The sequence below is a fragment of the Schistocerca nitens genome, chromosome 5 (assembly GCF_023898315.1).
Source record: "Schistocerca nitens isolate TAMUIC-IGC-003100 chromosome 5, iqSchNite1.1, whole genome shotgun sequence".
Lineage (NCBI taxonomy): Eukaryota > Metazoa > Arthropoda > Insecta > Orthoptera > Acrididae > Schistocerca > Schistocerca nitens.
Genome location: NC_064618.1, coordinates 732,440,597 through 732,468,098, shown reverse-complemented (window position 1 = coordinate 732,468,098; position 27,502 = coordinate 732,440,597). Strand labels below are relative to the sequence as shown.

General features: G+C 39.1%; 1 protein-coding gene across 3 annotated transcripts; it reads right to left on the bottom strand.

Annotated features, from left to right (window-relative positions):
* Positions 1–633: 633 nt before the first annotated feature.
* LOC126259332 (translin) lies at positions 634–26,770 on the bottom strand. Of its 3 annotated transcripts, XR_007546500.1 has the most exons (3): positions 25,921–26,770; positions 15,717–15,810; positions 634–1,380 (listed from the first exon to the last, which is right to left on the bottom strand). XR_007546500.1 is itself a non-coding variant. In XM_049956030.1 (2 exons), exon 1 carries the CDS (start codon positions 26,630–26,632, stop codon positions 25,922–25,924), a length of 711 nt encoding a protein of 236 aa, XP_049811987.1. In that variant the 5' UTR covers positions 26,633–26,770; the 3' UTR covers positions 635–1,380; position 25,921. The 3 variants fall into 3 exon arrangements, 2 of the variants coding, with proteins under 2 accessions (XP_049811987.1, XP_049811986.1); XM_049956030.1 differs by lacking the exon at positions 15,717–15,810 and having other exon boundaries at positions 635–1,380; XM_049956029.1 differs by lacking the exons at positions 634–1,380; positions 15,717–15,810 and adding an exon at positions 15,828–15,957.
* Between the last annotated feature and the right edge of the window lie 732 nt (positions 26,771–27,502).

Here is a 27,502-nt window from a genome sequence, read left to right as displayed (position 1 = left end):
CTATTGTTTCACCAAGAATTCATTCACTCTCTTACTTCTCTGCCTCTCACATTTATTTTGCTCACTCTGTTAGTCTGCTCTCGGTTCTCCTGGTGACACTAAGAATCTCCATTTACGTGAAAAGAACAAATTGTTTGCTATCTATCGACACCCCTCACATTATTATTATTATTATTATGCCCCATTAATCCACATCTTTTGTTAGTAACATCCCCATTATTATCTCTAATGCAGCCCTATCACTCCAAGTAGGATCAAAATGTTTCATTTTATTGATCCACCTCACACAGTAGTCTCGCATACACCCCATGATTCTCCTACCATACCATGGAGCTTCCTTAAAAGCTCCTATAAAATCATTTTCTCTTCTGAGCAGTATTCTCCCAGAAAACTTTGGACAAATTCCTCAGAAGTTTTGTACTTATCAGGTGCATCCACTTCCTAATCCAAACTGTCTCCTTTTAAACAAGCAATGGCCCTCGTTAACTTATATTTCTCTTTATTCATGTCTGTCAATCAGCAGCTGTGAAGCACGTTTCAAGAATAGAAATAATCAGTCAATCAACTGCACAAATTTTTATTATATTAACTTCTTTACTAGTTTTGGCAAATTAATTTGCCATCCTCAGAAGACCATATAATTAAGCTTACACCGGAGAGCAATCATTAAGCAAACTCTAGAGGATAGAATCCTACAAGAAATGGGTATAGAATAAGATTGTAGTGATTATCAAGATTGAATCACAATTAATAGCAGATTATTAACAATAATTGTACAGTAATAAATAGATTATAAAAGTACAAAGCTCTTCCCAAGATTCAGTGGCAATCACTGGTCATCCACATACAATATTATTTTACACAGCACTGTCAAGGAATTAAAAAGTAACATAAAAAATGTTAAGATATGGTGACATAAAAAGCTGCGCATCGTGAGTAAAATATTCAAAAAAAAAAATACAAGAAATACAATGGTTAGCACAAACAGACATAGTTTGGCTATAAGAGATTTCACCTTTATCAGAAACAACGAGCGCTAGTGTGCCTAAATTACAAAGACTATGCATGATGAGGGTACTTGTATCTACAACATAAGTCAAACGAAATTGAACACCAATCTTAAAGAAATGAAACATGATTCTGACTATGTCAAGTGCGGATCAGCATATAAATTTCTACACAAACATGCCATAGCTTGTAAAAAAGGGCTGAAGAATGGGTTCAATATTCAGATTTATTTAATAATTAGCTAATGGTAGTGCCATCGGTCGATGAAGAAGTGGAGCTACATTCAACTTTCCAGTATCTTGATGCAGAGGCTGGCCAGTGGATCCTAGTTTTCAGCGACATAAGTAAGTGGACCCATGCCGGCTGAGACATCTGAAGCAATGGCAAGTGTGAGGTTCAAGTGTGTATTTACAAGTTGTCTTAGGACCTCTACCTACAGATATTATAAATACTAGCTGCAGCACAACACGTCTATGTTAGTAACTTAAAATCTTAGCCAGATAATGGCATAATGTGGGAAAATGTATTAGGCACGCTGACCTCTATACAGATAGGTCGACTGTGGCTCTGATTAGCCATCACAGTTAAAACATATTTACAAAAATAAATTACGATAAAAAGCACCAAGACATCTTGCCTAGATAACAAAAGTTGAGGAAAAAATGAGCAAACAACAGATGCAAATGGTCAATCTTAATATGTAGTAAAGAGCATTAAGCAAATAGGAAGGTTACAAGACATTTGAATCAACACATACAAATGGCCACTTTTATTGTGTGATATAAACCACTGGTTAAACAAATAGGCACTTTACAATTTCTTTGCAAAGAGAGGAAATACTATAAAAAAAACAACCAGTTTCTAAATGAGAACTGATCATTCAGCAGATCTTTGCAGCCCGGATGGGAGTGTTTATAAATTTCTCTCTCTTTTAAAAGACTCAGTTTGCTCCCTTTATGCACTGTGTGCAAGATTTCCATATTAAGTAACTAAACCGGGGGAGGGGGGGGGGGTAAGTACTTTTCAGCTTTAAGACGTCCTGCATTGACTTATAAGCATTCTCCCTGTCTTTAGAATAAATGTTCATGGAACTGAGTCTTAAAATTTCCTTCCTGTTTGTCCTACATAAAAGCCTGGGCATACGCTGCACTGAATTTTGTACATCCCAGTTATTAGATACTTATCAATACAAGGTTGCTCATTATGTATGGAGTGAGTGAGATTATTAGTGGTGAACTCCACATTGAGGTCTTATCTTTTAAATAACCTTGCAAACTGACAGGAAATATCAGCTAAGAACGAAATGGAAAAATATTTCCTTGCAGTAGGGCCATCTTTATTTAGTAAAGATATACTAGAGTTCTTGTTAGTTCCTGTTGTGTATAGTTTTTCCAAGAGACTGGCTTGATAACCGTCACTGAAAGTAATATACTTGAGGTTATTAAGTTCCGCAAAAACAGTGGATGACATTAAAGGAACCTCAAACATCTGGTGAACCATAGCATGAAAGAATGCAAATTTTAGGCCTATAGGGATGGCAGGAAGACACATGAACAATATCGTTAGTCGTAGTAGGTTTTCTTCAGATATCAAAGCTAATTTTCTCATCTATTAGACACTATTTCAGGTCAAGGAAGATGAACACTGATTCTCAGTTTACTACATAAATTTAATTTTCGAGTGGACGAAATTCAGTGTGACACCAGGTTCCATTCCCGGCCTTGGCACAGATTTTTGTTTGCCACTTCAGTCTGTATACATAAAATCATATCTGTGTGAGACCAGTAAAGTCTCTGAAATTGAGTCATTTCTTTTTTATAAGCACATGCTCCTTGGTTTCTGGCTGGATTCTCCACTTACATTTGATGCTGTGGTTCTATTCCAGAACATGGATAGCCTCGGCAATTCTGTTCATGTTTAAGGGGGAATTTACAGTAAACTGGAGCAGCAGTGAGAATTTGGATCAAGGAGGGAGGCGTGCCACGATAATTCCTGCAGTTGTGTTAACCACTGTGCCGAGGTGGCTTAGTGGCTAACCACCCTGCCTAGTAAGCAGGGGACATGGGTTCGACTCCCAGCCTTGGTACAAATTTTCAATTGCCGCTTCAGTCTATATACACAAATCATCTCTCTATGAGACCAGTAAAGTCTCTGAAATAGTGTCATTATGCTAATTCCAGTTTTGATTTGTTTTCCGTGAGTCATGCATGGTGTTCTTATTACCCACCACCAGCTCCCAACCTGATAGCATCTGCTATGCAATTTGCAGTGAACAGAATTTCATTTATAGCCTTTTTATTCCACGCAGAAGCAATAAAAATTTGTTATCAATATTATTGTCGTGCTGTACTTGGATTTTCCTTGCAGGTGTCCTCACATGGTCCTGGGTTGAAAGCAGAATATATAATAGTCGTCCTATCTGTGACTTCAAATAATGATACATTTTTTCCTTTTGTTGCATTAGGCAAAAACTGTAGTGGTATTTCTCTTCTGTTGGCCTTCAGAGTTCCATCTAACATGTGACCCATCAATTTTTCAACTAGTGGTATGGAAGGAAAAAAAAAAAACTGTAATGATTCCCCTTTCACACTGAAAATATGGTTCAGCACATCCAACATAATATGTTGCCCTTGATTTACTTCTCTTTGGTTGTCCTTGATGCTCGTACATACTTTTAGATTTATACATATCTGCACATACCAAGTTTTTTATTCCATACTTCCCTGTTCATGATTTCATGTACACTCAAAATGGGCAGTTGGCATGGAAATTTGCCAATCATTCAGTAACAGTTAGGTATTTATCAGGACTGTAATTATTGAAGCATACATTCACAAAGATATCTGTTATGGCCTGAAGCTTGTCAGTAGTGTCTGCAATTCTAATGCTGCAATTTCTTTTGTCATTAAACCTCAAAAAAGCTAATAATTGTTTAAATATGAAACATGACATAAAAACATGAAAAACGGATATAAAGAAGCTGGGTGACCAATCCATAAATTGGAAGCACAAACGTGATTCCCATGAGCCTTTCCTGCAGCCAGTAGTATGGTAATAAATGCTAACAACTCCTGGTTTGTTATGTCGTGCCATTCTTTAGGTTATTCTGGATGCGTTTCAAGGTATTTATCAGAAACTTCTTGACCTTTTTATTTGTATGCCATTTATATGCCTACATATTATTTCAAGCATGTTTTCCAGGAAAGAAAGAGAACATACATGTTTACAACTGAACCACAGTTTTAACACTATCTAGTAGACCAGGCTCTTGTCAGGGAGTATTTTGATCTGCCCTCCATCCTTGACTGAAGGGTGTACAATGCCATGATAGCCCACTTCTGGATTTGAACATACCTGAAAAAGTTGGACCTTCAACCTCAGTGACATATCCGGGTTAATTTTCTGTCCCTGGGGGCTCTGTCATTTGATGAATTTCACTCATTTCTATGACACTATCAACACCTTCGTAACTTCAACACAATTGTTTTCATTTTCATCATACCACAAAATTTACACACCATGACTTGCATCACACAGATAATCTGGATTACTAGTATTTATAATCTTTTCAAACTCCTGCAGACTCTAATGCTTGTCCACATTTACCCTCAGAAGTAGATGCTAAGAATGCCACAGATCAAAATAACAAGAAAGAAGGGTTATAAATTCATTGTTTTCCTAGTTCAAAAATACAGCATGACAATAACACAATAAATGACTATTGCTTCTACATGGAATAACAAGGCAATAAATGAATTTCTGTTTACTGTAAATTGCACAGTAAATGTTCCCGGGTTGGAGGCTGGTGGTGGGCAGTAAGAACACCACACATGAATAATGGAAAACAAATCAAAACTGTGATTGGGATACTGACAGAATTTCAGAGACTTTACTGGTCTCATACAGGTATGATTTTATGTATATGGATTGAAACGGCAAACAAAAATTTGTACCACGGCCGGAAGCCGAACCTGGGTCCCCTGCTTACTAGGCAGGTGCATTAGCCACTAAGCCACTTTGGCACAGCGGGTCACACAACTGTATGGATTAGCCTGGCACACCTCCCTTATGGATCCAAATTCTCACTGCTGCTCCAGTCTACTTACACATGAACAGAATTGCCGAGGAATAGCACCTCAGCATTGAACGTAACTGGGGGATCCAGTCTGAAACCCAGGTGCAAGTACTTATAAAAATGTAATGACACATTTTCAGATACTTACAGGTGCCACACGGATATGATTTTATGTATGTAGGCCAAAGCAATGAATGAAAATTTATACTAAGGCCAGAAATTGAACAAGGGTCCCCTGCTTACTGGGCAGGTGCATTAGCCACTAAGCCACCTTGACACAGCGGTTCACACAGCTCCATAGATTACCCTGGCACACCTCCTTCCTTGACTCAAATTCTCACTGCCACCACAGTGTAGCATAGATTCCCCCTTTCACACAAACAGAATTGCCGAGGCTCTCGATGTTCTCGAATAGTGCCTCAAGCATTGATTGTAAAACATCGAACATAAATGTGGAATCCACCCAGGTAAAGGTACTTACACAAATGAAATGACACAATTTCAGGAACTTTACTGGTTTCATACTGATATGAGGGAGACATGCTGGGGTAATCTGTGCAGTTGTGTGAACCACTGTGCCTAAGTGGCTTAGTGCCTAACGCACCTGCCTAGTAAGCAGGAGACCCAAGTTCGATTCCCGGCCTCGATACAAATTTTCATTCACCGCTTCAGTCTATATACATGGAATTAGGATATTTGGAGATATTTAGTGAAAAACAATAACAGATATATATTGAACAAATGCACAGACTTTCAACTTGTAAACACATGTGAAATCCTAAATACAAGCAAAAAAAATTTAACTGGGATCATTCCATTACTCTCGTTGATAACAGAAGGGCTAATCAGAGAACCCTCTATTTCGGTATTTAACTCAGAGGTTATATCTGTACCACACATTTTCGTCCTGCCAATGTGCTCATTTGGCTGTATTAACATTTGAGCACTGTATTGTCTACAGTTATCAGATTTGTCACTACACAGCACTGTAAGCCCTTCATCCACCAACTAGCCATTCATTTCTTCCTGTCTCCATTCAGTTGTTTCAAAATATATATTTGAATACAATGTTTAGGTATTTCTGCAATGGCCATTTTGTGGTATTACGTCAACAACAGTAAAAATGACAGCTTACATAATAGTTCTCATGTCCTTTTATGGAACAATTGTTCATTACTCAACTATATTTTTTTGTGTACTGTATAGATATAGAAATACTTCCCTGCATCTAGTAATAATGGAAGTGTTCAGATGTTATACATGTTAAAATTATGACTGCATAAAAGGATAATATGTAGCTTAGAATATTCATTGCACTAGATACAGGCAGCTAATTAGCTCATAACCACGTTCCTCATCTCAGAGTGCTACAGGGGCTCTTTATCTTTAATATCATTCTTGATTCCATGAGATGGACCAAATGGAGCTCCAATATGCCCTTTTGTGCATTACAGTTGCAGTAATGAAGAAGGAACCACTCAATTCACTCAGTAATGACACTGATGAAATCAGATCTCCCATTAGTGTTGTCTTGTTCTTTGGGTAGCTGTAACAACTGTTTTGTTCCAAGTACTGTGGTTATTACTTGAATGATTTCCACTATCAGGTGTGCCATTACCTTCTTCAGTTTAAAGGGAGGGAAAACTACCTTTTCTGACAGAGTACCGCGAGAGACTTCTTTTTAAGTAAATAGAATGGACCCTTTAGTATGTTTAACTTTGTACACACATTTCCAGTTATCAGTTTCCCAGATCTTCCATGTCATACTCTTTCAGACTGTGTGGCTTGTAATATTCCTTTTTTCCACTGTGCATTGAAAGCTCTGGCAGTGCTGTTACATCTGCTGGATTATTTTGTAATGTTTCTGATATATTACCCATTTTTTCCAAACATAGTTCAGGTGGATTGTAAGATGTTGCAATATGTGGTGTGGTGTGCTGGGACGTGTGTGTGTGTGTGTGTGTGTGTGTGTGTGTGTGTGTGTGTGTGTGTTTCAGTTCTATTCCATGACAGTTTACGTTCCTAAGAACTCTGACATTAGGAGGACTGCTCAGTACCTGATTTCATCCCATCCCATACAGCATATTGCTTTCTCTTTTATCTGCTGAAGTCTTAATGCCCACCTATCATATAATCATGAAACTGTTCAGTGCTCTTTTGGGCTCAGACTACTGTAAGAGAGGAGCCCTCCATGCCAATACGAGCACGCTGACCATCAAAAAAGTTCTACTGTCACCTCTGCTAGGGTTAGTTACTCAGATCAAGGAGATTACGGGAGGCAAGACTGTGATACTGTCCATAGATCAGGATAAGATTACCCACTAATATGGGTCCATCATGAGCTTCACAGGTCAGAAAACACATGAAACAACAACATGTTAAAGGCAGAGGGGAAAAAAAATGCCATGTGGAAAAAACCTCTGTGATAGCCTCAACAGGTAGTAAGGACAGTAGTGGACTTGCTTGCTATTTGCAACAGATCATGCAAGGGCGGATTTTGTTAATAGTGAGCATCATGCAGCTCGATATCTGTGTCATAGCTATTTGTTCGTCATAAAGAGGTCCGCCTGAATTGACACAGTAGCACTTTGCACTGCTGTGCTCTGGCAGTGGTGAATGGGGGCAGCATCAGGCCCAGGTTGGCTGCAGCTTCTTTCCCACTATCATCCCTCTGAGCTGCGTCAAGGCTGGTGGGCTGGCCACCCCCTCACCATCCAGGCTTTGCTGGGGAGGGAGCTCTTCTGGCACAATTTTTTTGTTAACCGACGTGTCCAGCTGTTTGGCCACTACTTCTGCTTATGCTGCATCTTCTGCAAGATGTCTCATAGAATTTTCCCATAGATGCCTTCCATTTTGCCACACTGACTCCACCGGATATTGGCCGTAGTGACAGTCACACATTTTGGTGTGTCTTCTACTTCATCAGCCTGAGTGGCCAGGCAACAACAGCAAACGTCAGTATCTCCTGCTCAGTTGTGCCCTCCCCTTCCTTCCACTCAAGGGCTGTGGCAGAACCAGAGTCCTCTTCTCATATGGCAGCACAGAGGCCGCACAAAAGATTCACATGTAGTTACTGCAGCTAGAGGCAGGCCTCCTCCATTTCAGCAGCTAACTTGGCTCAGAATGCAGCCCTCTCTGCCACCATGGTGGCTTTGAAGATCACCGTTGCCTCACCTAATTCACCTAGCAGTGTAGCATTCACAGTACTGTTCCACAGCTTCTCAGTCACAGGCAATGTCTCCTACTGTAACACTTTCAGCTGGTCCCCACCACCACTGGTAAGAGATTCTGGCCATTTGCAGATAGGGGGAGCTGCTGCCAATTCTTCGTCCCACTGCAACTGCTTTGGCTTTTCTCGTAGGTATCATCTGCCTTCATTAGTGTGGCTTTGCGGCTGGGGCTGCCATCTCGCCACTGGTCTGACTGCACCCTGTAAAACTCGGACAGCCTCCCAGTTGGCAACATAAGGCCCACCACAGTAGAGTAGATGTACATCAGTTTTTCTTCTTTGCCATGGCTGCACCCCTGCTGTCATGCTCACTTGAACTCTCAATGCATCTTGCAGTATTGCGACAGTGCTTATCAACGTGTCCTTTTTGTTGGAACTGGCAACATGTTCTCCTTGTTGGAACATGAAGCACTGGGGCTTATGGTCCAGACCTGGTGTGAGAGCATCCACTATCACAGGGGATCCCAGAAGCTTCCACAGTCTGAAGGTGTCATCACTATCAGTAGCCAGTTGCAAGGCAATGATGCAAAGCAATGACATCATCTTGTTCATCCACTTATGCAGCTTGATTGCTACATCATGGGAGAAGGCAAGAAACAGCCCTTCTCAGACTGCCTTTTTGTTGCAAATCCAAGGCACCTCACTGATGCCTTGGTTGCTTTAGTGTTGTAATCTTCATAGACACTTCTACGATGTGGATGACCACAGCACTCTTGACTGCTCTGTAATTGGCCAACTCACTGCATGCAACTCGACTGTGGCATCATACAACTCCATCCATCCTGCGTCTGTGCATTAGATATACAGAGGAAGGGCAGATGTACCGTCATTTTCTGTCTTCTGCTGATTGGCAAACACACTCAGCTGCACAACCAAAGGCTCCTTCACTGCATCGGCTTTCTTCTGTCTGCTCATGCTGTGGTGCAAAGACACAACAATTTGTTAGCATCATAAGAGAGACACACAATAATTTGCTTTGTGCCAATGCCACAGCACAAGCACACCCCTTCAGCTCCGTCAGTCCAAGCACCTTTAACAGTGCTATCCCTCATACCATGTAACTGAAGCATTTGCATTTCTAGAACAGTACTGTCTGATTTGTAAATATGACACAGAATGAGGTGAGAAACAGTACTGTAGTATAGTTGTTCCAGTAATGGTTGTTGCATTAGCTAAAACACAATTATAGCAGTCATCTTGATTATTTGAAGAATCTGTGGCTCAGTTCATTGTCCAAATAAACTGCACACAAGAATTGGGTGCACTTGACTTTGGGCATATGCCATACTCCATTAAGCACTAATTGAGGTGCGGGTTACCAAATTATACCTTTATCTTTCAAAAACTAAGTACACAACAAAACATCATTACAGTCTAGACAGTTTACGTAAAAAGAACTGAAATGTTCAACAGGTGTAAAAAACAAAGTTGAAACAATCATTCACCCCATCATCTTCATGCTTTCCATTTGACTGAGAGCTTCAATAATGTATATGCCCGCTGTGAGCGTTTATCATTCTCTGACACCTATATGGCATGGCACCATGTAAGTCTATTGAGGTTATCCTGTGGTACCCATTCTCATTCTTCAATGAAAGTCCAGGAGAACTCTTGGAATGTCTAAGGTGGAACAGAATGACCACAAACACAAATAACTTTCAGGCATGTCCCACATATCCACAATGGCGTTTACATTGGGTCTCGCCACTGGCCATTGCATTACTTCAATGCCTGGCTTTGCAAGACATTCCTGCTGACACCCTCCATATAGCCCTTGGCATTAGAAGGAATTCAGGGCCACCACCATATGCAACAGCCACCACATGGCTCAGCAGGATCTGTTTGATGTACTGCCTGGCAGTAAGGTGACCAAATGACAATAACCATGTGACTGTCAGCATTGAGGGGACACCCCCCCCTCCCCCCCAACTAAAAAAATTGTACCCTGCAGTTCTAATTTCAAAGAGTCACTGTTATTTTTCTTTCCCTTTTTAATGTATATTCTACTCTGAATTCCATGTTTTCTAATTTAGAACCTAAATGGCCTAGAAATTCTGCCATTTGAGAACTTAAATCCGTCATTTTAGTTGAAACTGCTCTCAACAAATTTATTGAATCTTCACTCAGTCATTTTTGTTAGCATGTTTATGAGTTGTTTGGTTTATAAATAAGTAGTCATGGTCCTTTTACACTTATCTCGGTTTCTGCTCTGGTAAGTTGTTTGCAAGTCTGCTTATGGCTTTTTCCATTTTCATTTGTCATCTTTATTATTCTTGAAACTAGCATGGTCCACAAAGTTCATATCCAGGTTCAAAAATTTTTCATTTTTTTTGCTGCAGAATCTCTTTTTTAAATCATATTTCAGAATAAATTATTTTTTATTATCTGCGATACAAAACAAAATTAATATCTTCACAACAAAGGATCCTGGCACGAGACCCCTCATTTAATAGTACTGTCCCCTCAGACCAGTCAATAAGAATATATTTTAATGATGTAAGTGAAGAATTCACATTTATATATCAGTATGGTCCAATTTGTAAATGAGATGGGAAACTACTGTAAGAATAGCAGCTTCAATAATGGTTGCTGAATTCGCTAAAAAAACAGTTTTAGCGCCCATCTTGATTATTCGAAGAATGTGTGGCTCAGCTCATTGTCCAAGCATCTGAGATATAATTCTTGAGGTCTGGCGAGTTTCAGTGAAGATATTAATTTGCAGTTGAAATAATCTCATAATTTATTGCTAGATCCAACCTTTCAGTTTCATGTTTTATACTTTTAGATCTTCATTAAAGACAGCCACATTTAAATATGAACTGATTTTACAGTTGATGAGACTGCTTTCTTTTTTTTGTTTCATGTTTCATTAACAGTTTTACTGTTATGTGAAAATGATATTTATGTTATACACAGTGTTCACAGTAACCAGGTCCAAAAAATGGAGCCCCACTCTATAGCCTCTGCAAGACTCGACTCAACTTGCCACTATTGTTCTCTCTCCACAACTGCTTAAAGCCTTTTACTCAAAATACTAAACAAAGACAATACAACTCTTTGATGCTGAACACCATTGATACGTTTTCACTGCAAGCCTGAGTTTGTAGAAACAATAAAACAAAATTTATAAGAACAAAATAATTACATATTTTTGAAGATAAATTTGGAATGGAATTTTCATGACCAAAAAAGCAAAATTTTGAAATATTTGTCAGTTATTGGTGAAACAAACAATCGCAATTTTATAGGATAATAAATGTTGTTCAAAGTCAAAGATAAAAATTGGTCTCCAAAAATTTCAGAAAATATGAAAAAGAATGACATGAATTTCAAATTAATGTTCCCAAACAATATATTGATCCCAAAGGCTCCCTTTCTGAACATCATGTTTGTAGTTTTCCAAAAACAAAGTAGAAAAATGAATGGAATCATAAATTTCATAAATCAGAAAATGGACCTGGCTGCCATGTGCTTGCTTTGGCAGCTTAAGCTGGACTGCTCACATGGTTATCTTACCTGCACAATCATACACTTATGTTAATCTCCCTTTCTACATGTGGTACAGAAACATTATTTTCTCTGGTTTTCAATGTCTCTAAGGATCAGAGATGTTAAATGTTCTTAACACATATGCTATGGGCAGATTGCTACCATTTTGCTTAACTTAGGAGAGCTCTCATTTATGAATAATAAAAGAATGGATAATAATATTATTGGGAAACTTAACACTTTTCTCTTCAACTGCTAGGGAGCATTTTTCTGTTCCATTTCCCAACTATATGGTACTATACAATTCATATAGAGTTTCCACAATTTTTCTCCAACTGCTTAACGTCTGTTCCCAAACACTCTCCCCCTCCACGAACAACAGACCTTGCCTAGGTGGTACAGCTTGCATTTATCAGTTAAACATACAATCGTATCATGGATGTAAATACAACAAATGAGAAGGGCAGTCGCCTTATCAGTAGGTGTACAACAGTCTGACAGTTAACATCACCCAGCAAGGCTTTGCTACAATGGTACTGCTAACAGCTGAAAGCAAGGGGAAACAACAACAGTTATATTTCCTGAGGGCATGCAGCTCTACTGGAAGCCTTTGTGATGATGACATCCTTTTGGATAAAATATTCTGGAGCCAAATTGTCCCACATTTGGATCTCTGGGAAGGCACTACTCAGGAGAACATTGTCATCAGGACATGAAATGTTAGATCCCTTAATCAGGTAGGTAGGTCAGCGAACTGAAAAAGAAAAATGATTCGTTTGATGTTAGATGTAGTGGGAATCAGTGAAATGAGATGGCAGGAAGAATGGTGGGAAAAAAAGATACAATAGAATACAGAGGGGTAGCTTTGACAGATGAAATAATGAAGGCAGCAGAGGTTCAAATATGATGGAGGGGGAAAAAAATACAGGTCCTAACTGACGAAAGTAGAAAATATACAAACGCAGCAGTTAGGAGGGAATAAAGATGTCTCTGGTAATGAAATTTACAGAAAATGCATAATGGCTCAGCAGTTACAGCTATGGGGAAAATGCAAGGCGGTAGCACTTATATCTAGGAGAAAGATAGATGCCTCCTATAGGAAAATTACAGATGCCTTTGGAGAAAAGGGAAAGGCCTGTGTTAAGGCTGAGAGCTCATATGATAATCCATGACTAAGAAAAGAAGAGAAAGGTGGAAGAAACACACAGAATGGCTATACAAGAGAAATGAACTTTTAAGACAATAATACAGAAAGGGAAGAGGAAGTAAATGAGGATGAGATGGAATATATATTGCAAGAATAATTTGATAGAGCACTGAAAGATCTAATTCAAAACAAGGCTCCTGAAATAGACACCACTCAGCTAAGTGGGAAAGGGGGGATACATTGCAATCCAACCCAGCAGCTATGTGGGTACACATCCCTAATAATTTCTCACTGCCAAATAATGGTCAAAGTATTTTTCTTTCTTATTTGCATGTGTATTCTGAGGACATTTCAGAATGGTACAATGTTCAGCGGCTAAGTGGTAAAGTGCCAGACTATGAATCTTAAGGTCCTGGTTCAATCCCTGGGCAGTCTTAGGACTTCTATCTGTCACTCATCACTGCTTTTACTCCCAGAGACGTATCTTGATGAGAAAAATGCCTAGTTGCACTGTTGCACTATAGGCTCCCTATAACTGGATTGGTAAATCAGTTCAAATATCAGAGGAAAGCAATGGCTTACCACCTCTAACAGGGCCATGGCTAAAGTATTGTGGTGTTCAAATCCAGTCTTCCAACTGATGAGAGCTTTACCTTTTTACCATCCAAGTTCTGAAGATGACATGTCTACCAGCCAGGCACACCAAAATTCAGTTACCTATGGGCTCCAGTGGTAGAAGATATGTGCAACATTCAAATGTAGAAGAGCACCAAACTGAGGACATTTGGAGCAATGTGAGCAGGGTCCTCAACTAGCTTGGGATTTTGATGATCTAACGAAGCAGCCTGACAGAAGTTGGCACAATATCCCTCAGGAGGACATCCAACAACATTATCCATCAATGCCAAGCTTAATAACTGCTTGCATAAGGGCCAGAGGTGGATCAAGGCATTATTCACTTGCTCCATTTATGAAGCTCTTTCTCTTGAATAAATCATCCATTTTTTTCTGAAATTGTAATCATTCGTAGGACCTTAGTTTACAATGTTCAAATACCTTACAGGAATGCAGCTAGGTGACATCAACAACCGTCGATATTTCGACAGGAGCACGCCCTGCCATTTTCAATGCAAAACTGCCTTGAAAATGGAAGGGTGTGTTCCTGTGGAAATACTGGTGGTTGCTGATGTCATCACCTGTCTGCATTCCTGTAAGTTATTTGAACATTTCAATCATTTGTTTATATTTACATGTACATCACATCTACCAATTTCTGTCCCATTTGGTTTCTTTTCCATGGTGCTCGGTGTAAAGATCAAATAACACCAGGGATATGCTACCCTGTGACACTCCCTTCTCAATTGGTGCTTGCCTTTCATGTTCTTTGATTCGTATAACTACAGTTTGGTTTCTGTAGGCATTGTAGATCTAACATTTCGCTCCCTGTATTTTATCCCTGCTGCCTTCAGACTTTCAAAGAGTCAGTAATACTGCTGGTAGTTGTCCTCTTCTTTTCTTGTTTCGAATAACTAAGTACAACGCTAATGTACTTTGGAACGGTCATCACTGTCCTAAGTGATCATTGCAATATGAATCTACACTTGAAATACTGTAAGTATTATCTGATCTTCCTTTCTACTAGTCTCCAGTCTTCTTCAGTGCCCTTAAATAAGTGTTATACAAAAAACTCTATGTAACTGATGTGCAAGAACTTATGGGGTAAGATCCACAACACACAATGAATAATTAATGAAGATTTTGTATACTCAGTAATGTGGGTTCACATGTACACCGATTTTTTTTTTTTTTTTTTTGCAGCAAGGAATACTCTCCTGTGTATCTTTTTGTACATTCAACAGTAACTAGGACCTGTGCATTAGTACAGAGCTTTTGCAAAGAACTGCAAAATTTAAGTGCCCAGGAGGATTTTCTAATGCCTGCAGTTATCCGTCTATTTTCCTTACTTGCTGCTGTTGCAAGTTACTTCTTTCAGAAATTAACTTAAACAATGTGCACAATTAATAGCACTTAGCACCTATATTGTTTTCCATATACACTTCATCCTAGGGCTAATCTGAAAGTGCCCTAGAAAAGTATGTATTTTACGTTTAGAGTAGATCCTTTTATAGGCCTGCAGTTCTGCGAGTTTTACAAAAGGTGTCTTTAGTTCTATTAACTGATAGTGATGACCAAACAGTCCAAGATCTTTTATAAACAATTCACAGTTTTCCTTGTTATATGCAAGAACACGGTCTAAAACTGATGCTACATTCTTAGATACCCTATTTACCATTTGTGCCATACCAAATGTGATCAAATCTCCTGTAGCTTTAAAATGTGTTCCACTTCTACTATAAGTACACGACCCAATCATCCTTTAAAGTAGATCTACAGTAGCAACTTGCACAATGCAAATTTTCATTACAAATGGATGAATCTAGCATGTAGTTGGACTTGCAGTATTAGTTATAATAGTTCAGTATCAGGACAAAAACATATTACTAGAGGATCCTCTTTCATGCAAATATCTGCCAACAGTACTACTGTAGCTGCAATATTTGGTCTCCCATACTTTTAATCACTATGTTCCAAATGAAAGTTAAATTAAAAATCTATATGAATTCCCATTCATAGTCACTGCATTTCCTTCGAAGATGTCAGTACAGCACAAAACTACTACTTAACTGGCATCTGATTAACTGTTGAAATAAACTGCAATTAATCCTGTTAGTGGAATTCTGGTGAAGTTTAGGACATTGACTACTCACACTTCGTGTTGGATGATTGGCCACCACATTAGGCCAGGCCAGGCACACAGCACAGCTCTCTGCTTTGGCCTCCACCGGAGTCAGGTGTGTAGTTCTGCTGTGGCCACACGGCAGTCAAGTGTTAAAAGAGAAATACTCTCAACTGTCACAAAAGCCTATGTTGGTACAGTACTTTTACATTTGCAACTACATTTACTTATGACATGGGGCTCTCAGCTCATGTATCGACGAAGTATAAATACTGCAACAGACGCAATGCCAAACCTTTCATGAGAAATCAATTTTCATCAATAAAGCTTAATACTAAATATACCTGTGAAAGTAAGAAACAAAAGCACTCATTTCATTAAAATTTAAATGTCCTGTTTGAGTATGTTACGGTAAATTTTTGGATTAGCATTGAAATCAGTTTTTGAAGTAAATAAACACTCATATGCAACTGTCAATTTTGTTGCAAAGAATCCATTTACAGAATTTTGTATTAAAAATATACTGCAGAAACAAACTAGGAGTTCCACAATAAATGTGGAAATTAAAAAGGGTCTGCTTATCAAAAAGATTTCAGAAATGCTGGTGTAGCTACTACAACCATCTTGCAAGCAATGATTCCAAAGTGATCATGACAGCACCATATTATTTTCATATCACAGAAAGTGGTAGAAACAGCTCCACACAGAGTAAAACTATGTCTAACTTCTAAAATGTTTTAGGTCAGGTCACTTGGTCAGTATTAGTAAAACACAAATGGATAACTATAACCTCTTTTTTCACAAAACCACTGTTATAAATTTAATTTTGAAACTTTTTCTGTCTCTTACGGTGAGTTAAGAAACTCCAAACAGGATCAAAAACTTTAACACACCGAATATGCATCTAGCAGTATATTAAAATCCTGTCCTGACTTGAAAGGACTAACCTTAAGCTATGTTCATAATCACTCAATGATTTAACATATATTTTTTCTGGAAGTAGTATCATATAAGATCACAAAATGATGTCCTTGCAAAACTGAACATGAAAACTGAGATATTCTATTTTTTTCTGATGTTTGATCAAGACCCCAATATTAATTGCATTAATAGACAGTTTCAGCTACTGCCATCATCAGAGTCTGCTAAAACATACAATGAAAACAGAACAATAACAGAAATTAACAACTTCAAAAGCTACTGGATATGTACAGTACAACATACCAGCTTTGTGTGGTTCTTTGGTTATGTTGTATCCTGCTGGATGTACATGTGTGTGTTTTATGACAAACAGCATGTGCATATTTTTAAAAAACAAGTGGCTACCACTGCTGGAGAACAGTAATGGTATGATCGCGACTGTCCTTAACATACACTCCTGGAAATGGAAAAAAGAACACATTGACACCGGTGTGTCAGACCCACCATACTTGCTCCGGACACTGCGAGAGGGCTGTACAAGCAATGATCACACGCACGACACAGCGGACACACCAGGAAGCGCGGTGTTGGCCGTCGAATGACGCTAGCTGCGCAGCATTTGTGCACCGCCGCCGTCAGTGTCAGCCAGTTTGCCGTGGCATACAGAGCTCCATCGCAGTCTTTAACACTGGTAGCATGCCGCGACAGCGTGGACGTGAACCGTATGTGCAGTTGACGGACTTTGAGCGAGGGCGTATAGTGGGCATGCGGGAGGCCGGGTGGACGTACCGCCGAATTGCTCAACACGTGGGGCGTGAGGTCTCCACAGTACATCGATGTTGTCGCCAGTGGTCTGCGGAAGGTGCACGTGCCCGTCGACCTGGGACCAGACCGCAGCGACGCTCTGATGCATGCCAAGACCGTAGGATCCTACGCAGTGCCGTAGGGGACCGCACCGCCACTTCCCAGCAAATTAGGGACACTGTTGCTCCAGGGGTATCGGCGAGGACCATTCGCAACCGTCTCCATGAAGCTGGGCTACGGTCCCGCACACCGTTAGGCCGTCTTCCGTTCACGCCCCAACATCGTGCAGCCCGCCTCCAGTGGTGTCGCGACAGGCGTGAATGGAGGGACGAATGGAGACGTGTCGTCTTCAGCGATGAGAGTCGCTTCTGCCTTGGTGCCAATGATGGTCGTATGCGTGTTTGGCGCCGTGCAGGTGAGCGCCACAATCAGGACTGCATATGACCGAGGCACACAGGGCCAACACCCGGCATCATGGTGTGGGAAGCGATCTCCTACACTGGCCGTACACCACTGGTGATCGTCGAGGGGACACTGAATAGTGCACGGTACATCCAAACCGTCATCGAACCCATCGTTCTACCATTCCTAGACCGGCAAGGGAACTTGCTGTTCCAACAGGACAATGCACGTCCGCATGTATCCCGTGCCACCCAACGTGCTCTAGAAGGTGTAAGTCAACTACCCTGGCCAGCAAGATCTCCGGATCTGTCCCCCATTGAGCATGTTTGGGACTGGATGAAGCGTCGTCTCACGTGGTCTGCACGTCCAGCACGAACGCTGGTCCAACTGAGGCGCCAGGTGGAAATGGCATGGCAAGCCGTTCCACAGGACTACATCCAGCATCTCTACGATCGTCTCCATGGGAGAATAGCAGCCTGCATTGCTGCGAAAGGTGGATATACACTGTACTAGTGCCGACATTGTGCATGCTCTGTTGCCTGTGTCTATGTGCCTGTGGTTCTGTCAGTGTGATCATGTGATGTATCTGACCCCAGGAATGTGTCAATAAAGTTTCCCCTTCCTGGGACAATGAATTCACGGTGTTCTTATTTCAATTTCCAGGAGTGTATTATAAAAAGAAGTGAGCACATATGATTAAAACCAGTGTGCTAAGGTTACACCAGCACTTAACAGTGGTTGCTACTTACTTTTAAAAATATGTCTGGTGTCACACACCACTTATATATGGTGTATAAAACTGATAGGATACAACAGTCTAATGAAAACACATGTAACATTGGTATACTGCACTGTACATATCCAGTAAAAGTTATGTAGTTTGTTTCTCTAACACTCTGCTTTCAATTTACTTTTACAACAGAATATGATGATGGCAAAAGTCAAAACCAGTTATTAATGAATGGATAGATCAATGTAATAAAAAATGTGCAAAAAATTAATGTAAACTCTTACTCTGAATTTAAGTCTTCAATTTATATATACTAAGACACAACCACTGTCCTTTATGATCTCTCCTCTCATCCTGAGCAGCCCATGAAGGCCCAACAGTACCAACCGGCTGCCATGTCATCCTCAGCCCCCATGAAAATTTACGAGGGTCGTTCATTAAGTAATGCCTCCTATGTTTTTGTTGTGGCTTTGGATGCCAGCGCCAGATGTTCTTGGTGTAGTGCTAATATTTGAACCTTCCTCTTTCATTTACAAGTGATTCCATATTTCTACAGTTGTCGGTGCCAGCAGATAACTGTTGCAAAATGGACTTTGATATGGACATTTGTATAAAACAGCGATGTGTGATTGGATTCCTCTCTGCTGAAGAAATTGCGCCAACTGAAATCCATTGATGCTGCTAAAGATGTATGGAGATAATTCAATAGATGTTAACAATGTGGTGAAAAGGGTGGGCATGACAAGCCACAGCCCACTCAACCCTGCACAGCTGTCATCCCTCACAATGAAGAATGTCTTTATCAACTCATCTGTGCTGATCAGAGAATAACAACCATGGAGTTGTTTGCTAAGTTGAATATCAGCTGTAATGCCTTGGACACTATGTTGGAACATCTTGGTTATTGCAAAGTCCGTGCGAAATGGGTCCCGCAGATGCTTACAGAACACAAAAAAACTCATCGAATGGAAATTTGTCGGGACCTGCTAGACCAATGTGAAGCTGGAGATGACAATTTTCTGAACAGCATCGTCAGCAGAGATGAGACGTTGTGTCACTATCACGAGCCAGAATCCAAAAGACAGTACATGGAATGGCGACGAGCGAATTCTCTGCCCAAGAAGAAATTCAAGATAGCTGTCTGCAGGCAAAGTGATGTGCACAGTCTTCTGGGATAGCCAGGGTGTGATTCATTTGGATGCCCTGGAGCCTTGAGAAACTGTCAATTCAGCACACTACAAGACGACATTGATTAAGCTGAAAGCTCGAATTCCCACGGTAAGGCCAGAGAAGACCAACTTTCACCTGCAACATGGTTTTGCGACCATGCAACTCATTGCACAATTCGGCTGGACTGTCTTTGCCACCCGATTTAGTGCCTTCAGACTTCCATCTCTTTACGCCTCTGAAAGATGGACTACGTGGCAAGTCAGATGCTGTTGTCAGAGTTGTAAGGAAGAGGTTAGACTAATCTGGTTCTGGTTTTTACATGTCTCTGGTTCATCATAGGAAAAAAAAAAGCATAATGAATGGTAGTGACTGGAAAAATGACAATCTGTAGCTGAAATATTGCTCTATCTAGCTGTGCTGTTGTAATTTATATATCTCCTGTAGTTTCCATGAATAAAAATAGGAGGCATTACTTTCATGACAACCCTCATACACGGGGAACTAAAACGTTAAGGCATACTTATTGTACGAATGGAATCTTATACTTGTACCAGAATGCAGAGGTTCTAATGTCAAACTTAGAATGGAGAAATAATGGCTATGAAGTTTCGGTACTGGGCCATTCCAGTTCTTAATTTTACATAAATCATTCCTGGTTTTAAATGGCAGCTCAAAGCTGCAATATTTGTTGACACAAATATGGTAATGAAACAATCCAAACATGATTCTTTCAATAATATAAATGAATATTTTTCTCTTATAATAAAAGGATTAAGACCCCCACATGAATAATACTTTTTGTAGTTTACAAACTTTGCTTACTGAATGAATAACAAGAACAATAATACAAACATTCACTCTCTGAAAGTACCAAAGAGGAATGAGAAAAGCCTTATGGCCTCACACACTATGAAGGTAAAAACGCAACAACCGCCTCCTCATGGTGGAGAGTGGGCAATACATTGGCAGTGAACATGTGTGGACATTGGGTGACTTCCAAGATTATGAGTCATCCTACCAATGGCCTTTCAGTGTGGATGAGCAGATAGAGGCACAAAGCACTCTGCCCTTGGGGCCAGAAATCGTAAAGGTAGAGAAGCCAAGTCATTTTAGAGAAAAAAAAAAACTATTAAAGCAAGGGTTAATAAGACAAAAAACAGTGTAATACCTCACTAAGCATGTATACAAGAAATCAGTATCTCTCAATACTAACTACTTCACAGTAATTTGCCCAGAAGTACTTTACGCAGCAGAATGTTTAATGCCAAACAAAAGGATGATGATGGAAGCACTGGAAATCACGGAAATAAAAATAACAGGAAAATTTTGGGATCAGTTTATGAGCAAAAACAATACACAAGATGTCATAATAGTGAACATTATACACACACTGAAAAAGTTAGACATGATTAGGAAAAGGAGAATAGATTTCCATTGTCACATCCAAAGGATGAATCCCAACAGACTGACAAAAAGACTGTTCACTTAGTTCAGTGGTGCAAAGAAGTTGGCAGTGAAATGGACGAACTCCAAATTACTCCATGTTATAACTGGATAGGTAAAAAAATTTACTTAGCAAGTGGAAAAAATTACAAATTCCCAAGGTTTCCATTAAAAAATCAAGACGAGGAGGAGGAGGAGGAGGAGGAGGAGGAGGAGGAGGAGGAGGAGGAGGAGGTTAGTGTTTAACGTTCCGTCGACAACGAGGTCATTAGAGACCGAGCGCAAGATCGGATGAGGGAAGGATGGGAAGGAAATCTGCCGTGCCCTTTCAAAGGAACCATCCCGGCATTTGCCTGTAGCGATTTAGGGAAATCATGGAAAAAACCAAGAAGACTGGAGCCACTTGGACAGAAGAAAGAAGAGAGAAACACTGAGAAATGAGAGAAACGTGGAAGAAAAGAAAGGAGAAACAGGTTAAATAAGCATAGTCAGTTGTAGCTCATACACAGATGAATAAGTCGAATACTCTCATTATCATATAGGCCTATTTCATTTTTACATTTTCTACCTAGGATATTAGTATTACTTATTTAACTGCAAAAATTGGTTCAAATGAAATATTTTGTCCAAAAAGTCAAAGATTATACATAAAAGTTGTTCATGTTCACATATGCGACAGTTAGAATGGCATCCGCACAGTGATAAATTAATGAAGAAGCTTAATACAACATGTTTTACACCTTCGAGAATGTCTCATGGTGTCTACTTGAAAATTTGGGGTGTTTGCTCATTTGCCACATTTTCACTCAATGTTCTGTGGAATCATCACCTGGAACAACAGAACTGAAGTAAATAAATCACTTTCAGTAAAAGTGAGCAATCACATTACTGAGTAAAACAGTAGAGAAGATGTGTTTTATAATATGGGCACTCCAATGGCAAGGTCATCAGTGCACAAATATCTAAGTTGTTAACTCACTTGCCTGTTCATCTATTCCTTAATGGTATTCTTGGCTACTAATAAAATAACTTTGGGATGACATGAAAATAATTCCCACAGAAACTTTGACTCCTAGGGAAATATTTATAGAGGATTTCTAGTTTAATAAACTCTAGGCAGATATGAAGCAAGACACTGAGAAACACTGCACATTTAAAATGCCTTTTACATCATTCTACAAATTTTACAGCTCTGCTGACTGCAAGAAGATAAAGGTCAGAATGCCATTATCATGAGAGACAAAAAACAAACCTCTATTCTTATAGTTAGTAGATGACATTTATTCTATTGATATATGTAAGTGTACTTAGCAAAGATTAAGAAACAGTAGTTGATATTTAGCATAACTGACAAAGCAGCAGCAGCTCTTATTTTGTTGCCCTTTACAGTACCGGTAGCTGCTTTCATGCTAATTATATTATTCTCATATATAGACTGTCTTCGCTGACAAATAGACTATTTTAGGTTAATGATAAATAGTAATTAATACATCCTGCAGTATTATCTTCTGTCAGCTGTGTGAATATATACAGATTTACACCACGTATGTCGATTCTTCCTCATGACAGTCTAGAGAACGCAATGTCTGAATGTTGTGCAGTCAGATCATTTAGCCTACTTGTAAACTGATATAATACTTTTTCTAATAGCCACGCTGAAATCCATTTATGAAGATGATGATAGTTTTGAGATGTCAATTCTCATTATAAAATGTGATCAGTAAAACAAAATACGTTGTAAAACAGGAAAGTGTCCAACTATGGAACACTTACACTGTCAAATACCAATTATAGCCAACAATGACATGTCCATATATGTGTTAGATATCTTCGTATTTTGATGATCCTTGTGGTTTGTCGCACAAGCAACATTCGATAATGAGATTTGGCTATCAGAGTCTGTGATGTTTCCCCTCCTATTACTTCCAGATGCTACATATAACATCATCACAGAATACCATTAGTGAATTAATTTCACTAATTTCAATAGTTCCTTGAGGACATACAATATTGATGAATGCAAGAGTGCCATGTTTGTTCCTAGATCTGTGCATATGACAACAGTATCTCTACTTGATGAAGGGGTCACTTATGGTCCGAGAGGAATAACTTACAAGAGCCTTACAATCATACTGACAGGACATTATCAGGTTATATATGTCACACACAAGCTGGATAATAATATGACGTACAACTCCAGCCCAGCTAACAGCAGAGCCTTACATCCAACACCATGTGTCTGCTGCTGGCCACAACAGAGCCTCAGGCTTGACACCAAGGCCTGGCAGTAAACATCCATCACTACACAGGTGGCAGTAATGTGTTAAGGCTACTACTCAAGTTAAACAGGAGATCCAAGCCACAATCTCAGTCTGTCACAAAATTTTTGTTGCCATGATATAGCAATATAAGGTTATTTTCTTTGCACAGTATAGCCAATGATGCAGCACTGTTGCTTATCATCAGAAATTGCAATATCAATCTACAGATTTACTTCCAGAAATTTTTAACTCTGCATGTCATCTCAATTGTGGCAAATATCACCACAAAGAATACACACACATATCAAAATACGAATTATAATGTCTGACATCTTTTTTGAGGTGTACTTCCTGACCAACACTTTCTCTGTACAGCACACAGTTGCCCTTTTCTCTGATTGTGCATTTCGTCCAGTATTTGTCACCTTCATATCAGGAATAATTGTTTTCATTAGGTTATTCACCAATGTTGATAATGTTAACTAATAATATTGAACTTAATTTTTGTCACTTTATCTGCAGAAAGTAATAAACAAATGCTTTGCAATTAAATGCACACCCACTTGTGTCTACTCTTTCTACATCAGACAAAATAAAAGTCTTGTGTTTATGACTACAGTATTTTTATAATTACTCAATTAGAGCCAATATAATTTGAAGCTACAATAGCTACATAATTATTGAGAAAAATATTATATCAGATAAAAGCAATATATTATCATACATTATGAGCACCTAAGTGCCCCTCAACATTGACTTAAATGTCTCTTGCATTCCAGAGAAATAGATACCCAACAACAGAAGGGAATATATATTGCAGCTGATGAGAAAATAGACACAATCAGAAAAAAAATGCAGGCAGACACCATAAAATGAGTCTGTCAAAGTATTACTTGCATTCCCCTCTTGTCACACACGTTCTGCAGTTTGAACTACTTTAATTACATGTCAAATCTTATCTTAAGAAAAGTCACACTTGAGGCACAGTCTGGAACATCATCAATGACTTACATGTATTGCAGGAAAAACAGTTAAAGGCACAAATAGTAACACCAGCAAACACTCGCAACTGTCCAGCTTTAGTGGTTACTACATGCCTAATTCTCACACTGCATCATTCTAATCAACAGAGTTCAAGATTTGTGAAAGTCTGGAATAAATCTATGGGTGACAAATGATTCTGTTGTGTACTGAAATAAAAATAACCTGTTATAATATTGTCATTAAGAGATCAGTGCAGTTTGAAACAACAAGAATACAATTTAAAATTTTCAAATACACCACTGACAACTGCCTAGATCCTCCATCTTATTGTCATTCCATGTATGAGCACAAAATTCTACTGACAACTTTTTTTTTACTACAAGCTGCTTTGAAGATTCTTACCAGTTAATCAAAAATGCACAGGCAAATTTTTAAAAAATAACAGTGGCGAATACATGGACAGCTTTAAGCAGTCATTATTTAGATCAAATCTAAGGGCCTCAGTAACTGTCTGCTTTGCAAACATGCCATACATTCATTAAATTGTGAGAACAGTTCTAAAATTAAGAAACTGTAACCAATTTTAAATAAAAACTGAAAGGAATTGAATCCAACAGTTTCAGTGAATTTTGAAGCTAGAAGAGAAATATTCTGCAGAACCCATTAAAATAAATACCACACACTGATAATTCAGACAGATAAGAGTTCCCTTACATAGTTAATATCCGGTGAATCGAACAATCAAACGAATTGCAACATCCCTTATAAACCCCAGGTGTTAGTATGCTAATCAAGAATAGTGTCTCAATGGTGGCTCAACATTTCATAGACCATGTATTTTTTATGTAAGAGAAGTAAGCTTAAATTATCTTCTAGTGTATATATTTACATAATTGAGCCTATCATATTTTCACACACACACACACACACACACACACACACACACACACACACACACACGCGCACGCACGCGTTTTGAACGGTTAAATGTGCTAGAAATTATGCAACAAACTTGCACCACTCCTGCTCCTAATGTACTGTAGAAATGAATACTATTTAATCATGTGCTGTGTTTAGGAAAATCATTTGTCAGAAATGTTAAACTAGAAACCACAAATTTTTCAACGAGTCCTTAATCCTTAATGTTTCTTTCAAAAAATGTTTAAACACAGTATAACTGAGGAACAGCTTTCCTATTCATTACTCACATCAACTGTGGGTTCCAAAAATCATCATACATACGTCCTAAATGGTGATTACATTCACCCAAATATTGACCGTAAACTGGCAGAAGTGCCTGTGTTAGTAGTACTAGGCCTACACAGCACGTTAACAAATATTCTGCTAATCACACTTAGGCTTAGAAATCTTCATGCACAAAAAAAAAAAAAAAAAAATAAAATAAAATAAAAAATAAACCGTTTTCTCATCACAAATTTTACGGATTACGTTGCACAGTGATAACATAATCGTTTAATTAACAGTGTGTCAGCAGTCGTAAATGAAACAAAGCTACATACACTAATTCGTCGTAGCACTTTCACTGCATTTGATTTCGGGGTCCTCAGGAGGTTTCAAACCACGTATCGACAAATCGTAAACAACTTCTTCTATCTTCTTCACGTCGTATTTCAAAACATCAAATCGTTTTCTAAGTGAATCATTTTTAAGATTCAGAAGCCGAAAACCGGCACTCAGCTCAGCAATAAAGCGTGAAATCTGAAGAGGTCGAACATAGTCGCCCATGGTTACACTGTTGACTGCTAAGCGTGACAGTTCCGATGAAAGCTGGAGCAGGCCCATCAAGTAATCTTCCAGATCTAAATGAAAACCTGCATCTCTCCGTGTCTTAAGTCCAAGTATTTCAGCTACTGTTTCACGAGTCGCCAAGTCTCCCGTCTCGAGGTAAATTGTCAAGGCTGCAAGGAATGCTAGCCGTTGAACAGCATATCGCCAGTGATCGTTAAAACGATAATATTGTTCAGCAGGGATTGCGTTGCCAAGTCGAGTAAATGCGAGCTGCACTTCATTGAACTGCTTTCTTGCAGCTTCACAACACTTGGGTATTTCACGAATCCCCCCTTCTTGGTGAATAGCTTGAAGAATTGTTAGTATTTCTCTTGCATGTTGTTCTATGTCCTTAACAATGTTACGTATTTCGTCCCTCAAATCTTGTTCGTTGTTCAGATATTCCTGATAGGAAGAGAAGATCTCCGTTACTGAGTTTGCCATTACCACGGAAATTGTCTCAGCTCACGTCTGCATCAAGTGAGCACCCAACTCACAAAATACTCGCCTTCTACGACAGTGAAACAAATCAACAGCACTAGCGTCAGAAAACGCTACTCGACGTCAAAGAACAGAATACAAAACAACTAAGTACCAGAAATGGAGGTTAAGAAACCTCCTTGGTACCAGACCACAGGAGTCTACTTTGGTCTTTGAAGATTTCTTAAGTGAACATGAATGCCACTTCACAGGTGTATGGATGCAGTTCCTAGTCTCCATGCTGACATTAATATATGTAATAAAATACAGAAAAATTGAGACTTTCTGTATTTTCTTCAGTTTTGTAAATAAATTATGGTAGACTAAAATGTTATCTTCATACCGCGATGTTTACTAACATTCTCCATGATTTTATCGAAAACTGAATTATTCGTTGATTTATAAAAAACTTTTTCGAAGTCACACGTCTGTTCATTACTAACAGCTACGTACTACTTCAGCCAGGAATACTGGTCGAAGGAGATACCGCAGGTGATCTTAAGAAGTCGCTAAGCATTTCAAATGATGCCTACCACAAATGCAGTAAAGCAATGGGGTGGGACAGAAAGTAAATATAAGATCAAGATTTCTCGGGAAGACAGTTTTGACGTTGGTGGGAACGGGATCGTCGTCTGCTAACATCAGTAGTTAACCTGTTTTCGAGGCGTTCACTAATGATATGGTTGTGGATTTTGTGTCATTGCGCTTCTTAATCTTTATTTTGTTATTTTGCTTTGTGTTCGTGACACAATGCAAATGTTCCACGACAACCTGGGCATTTTATTCCATTGAGTGTTCTTACGTAAGAAGGTCAGATATCTGGAGTGAAAAATG

Coding starts and splice junctions, on each gene's coding strand:
- LOC126259332 (XM_049956030.1), bottom strand. CDS start 26,632: ATGGCAAACTCAGTAACGGAGATCTTCTCTTCCTATCAGGAATATCTG.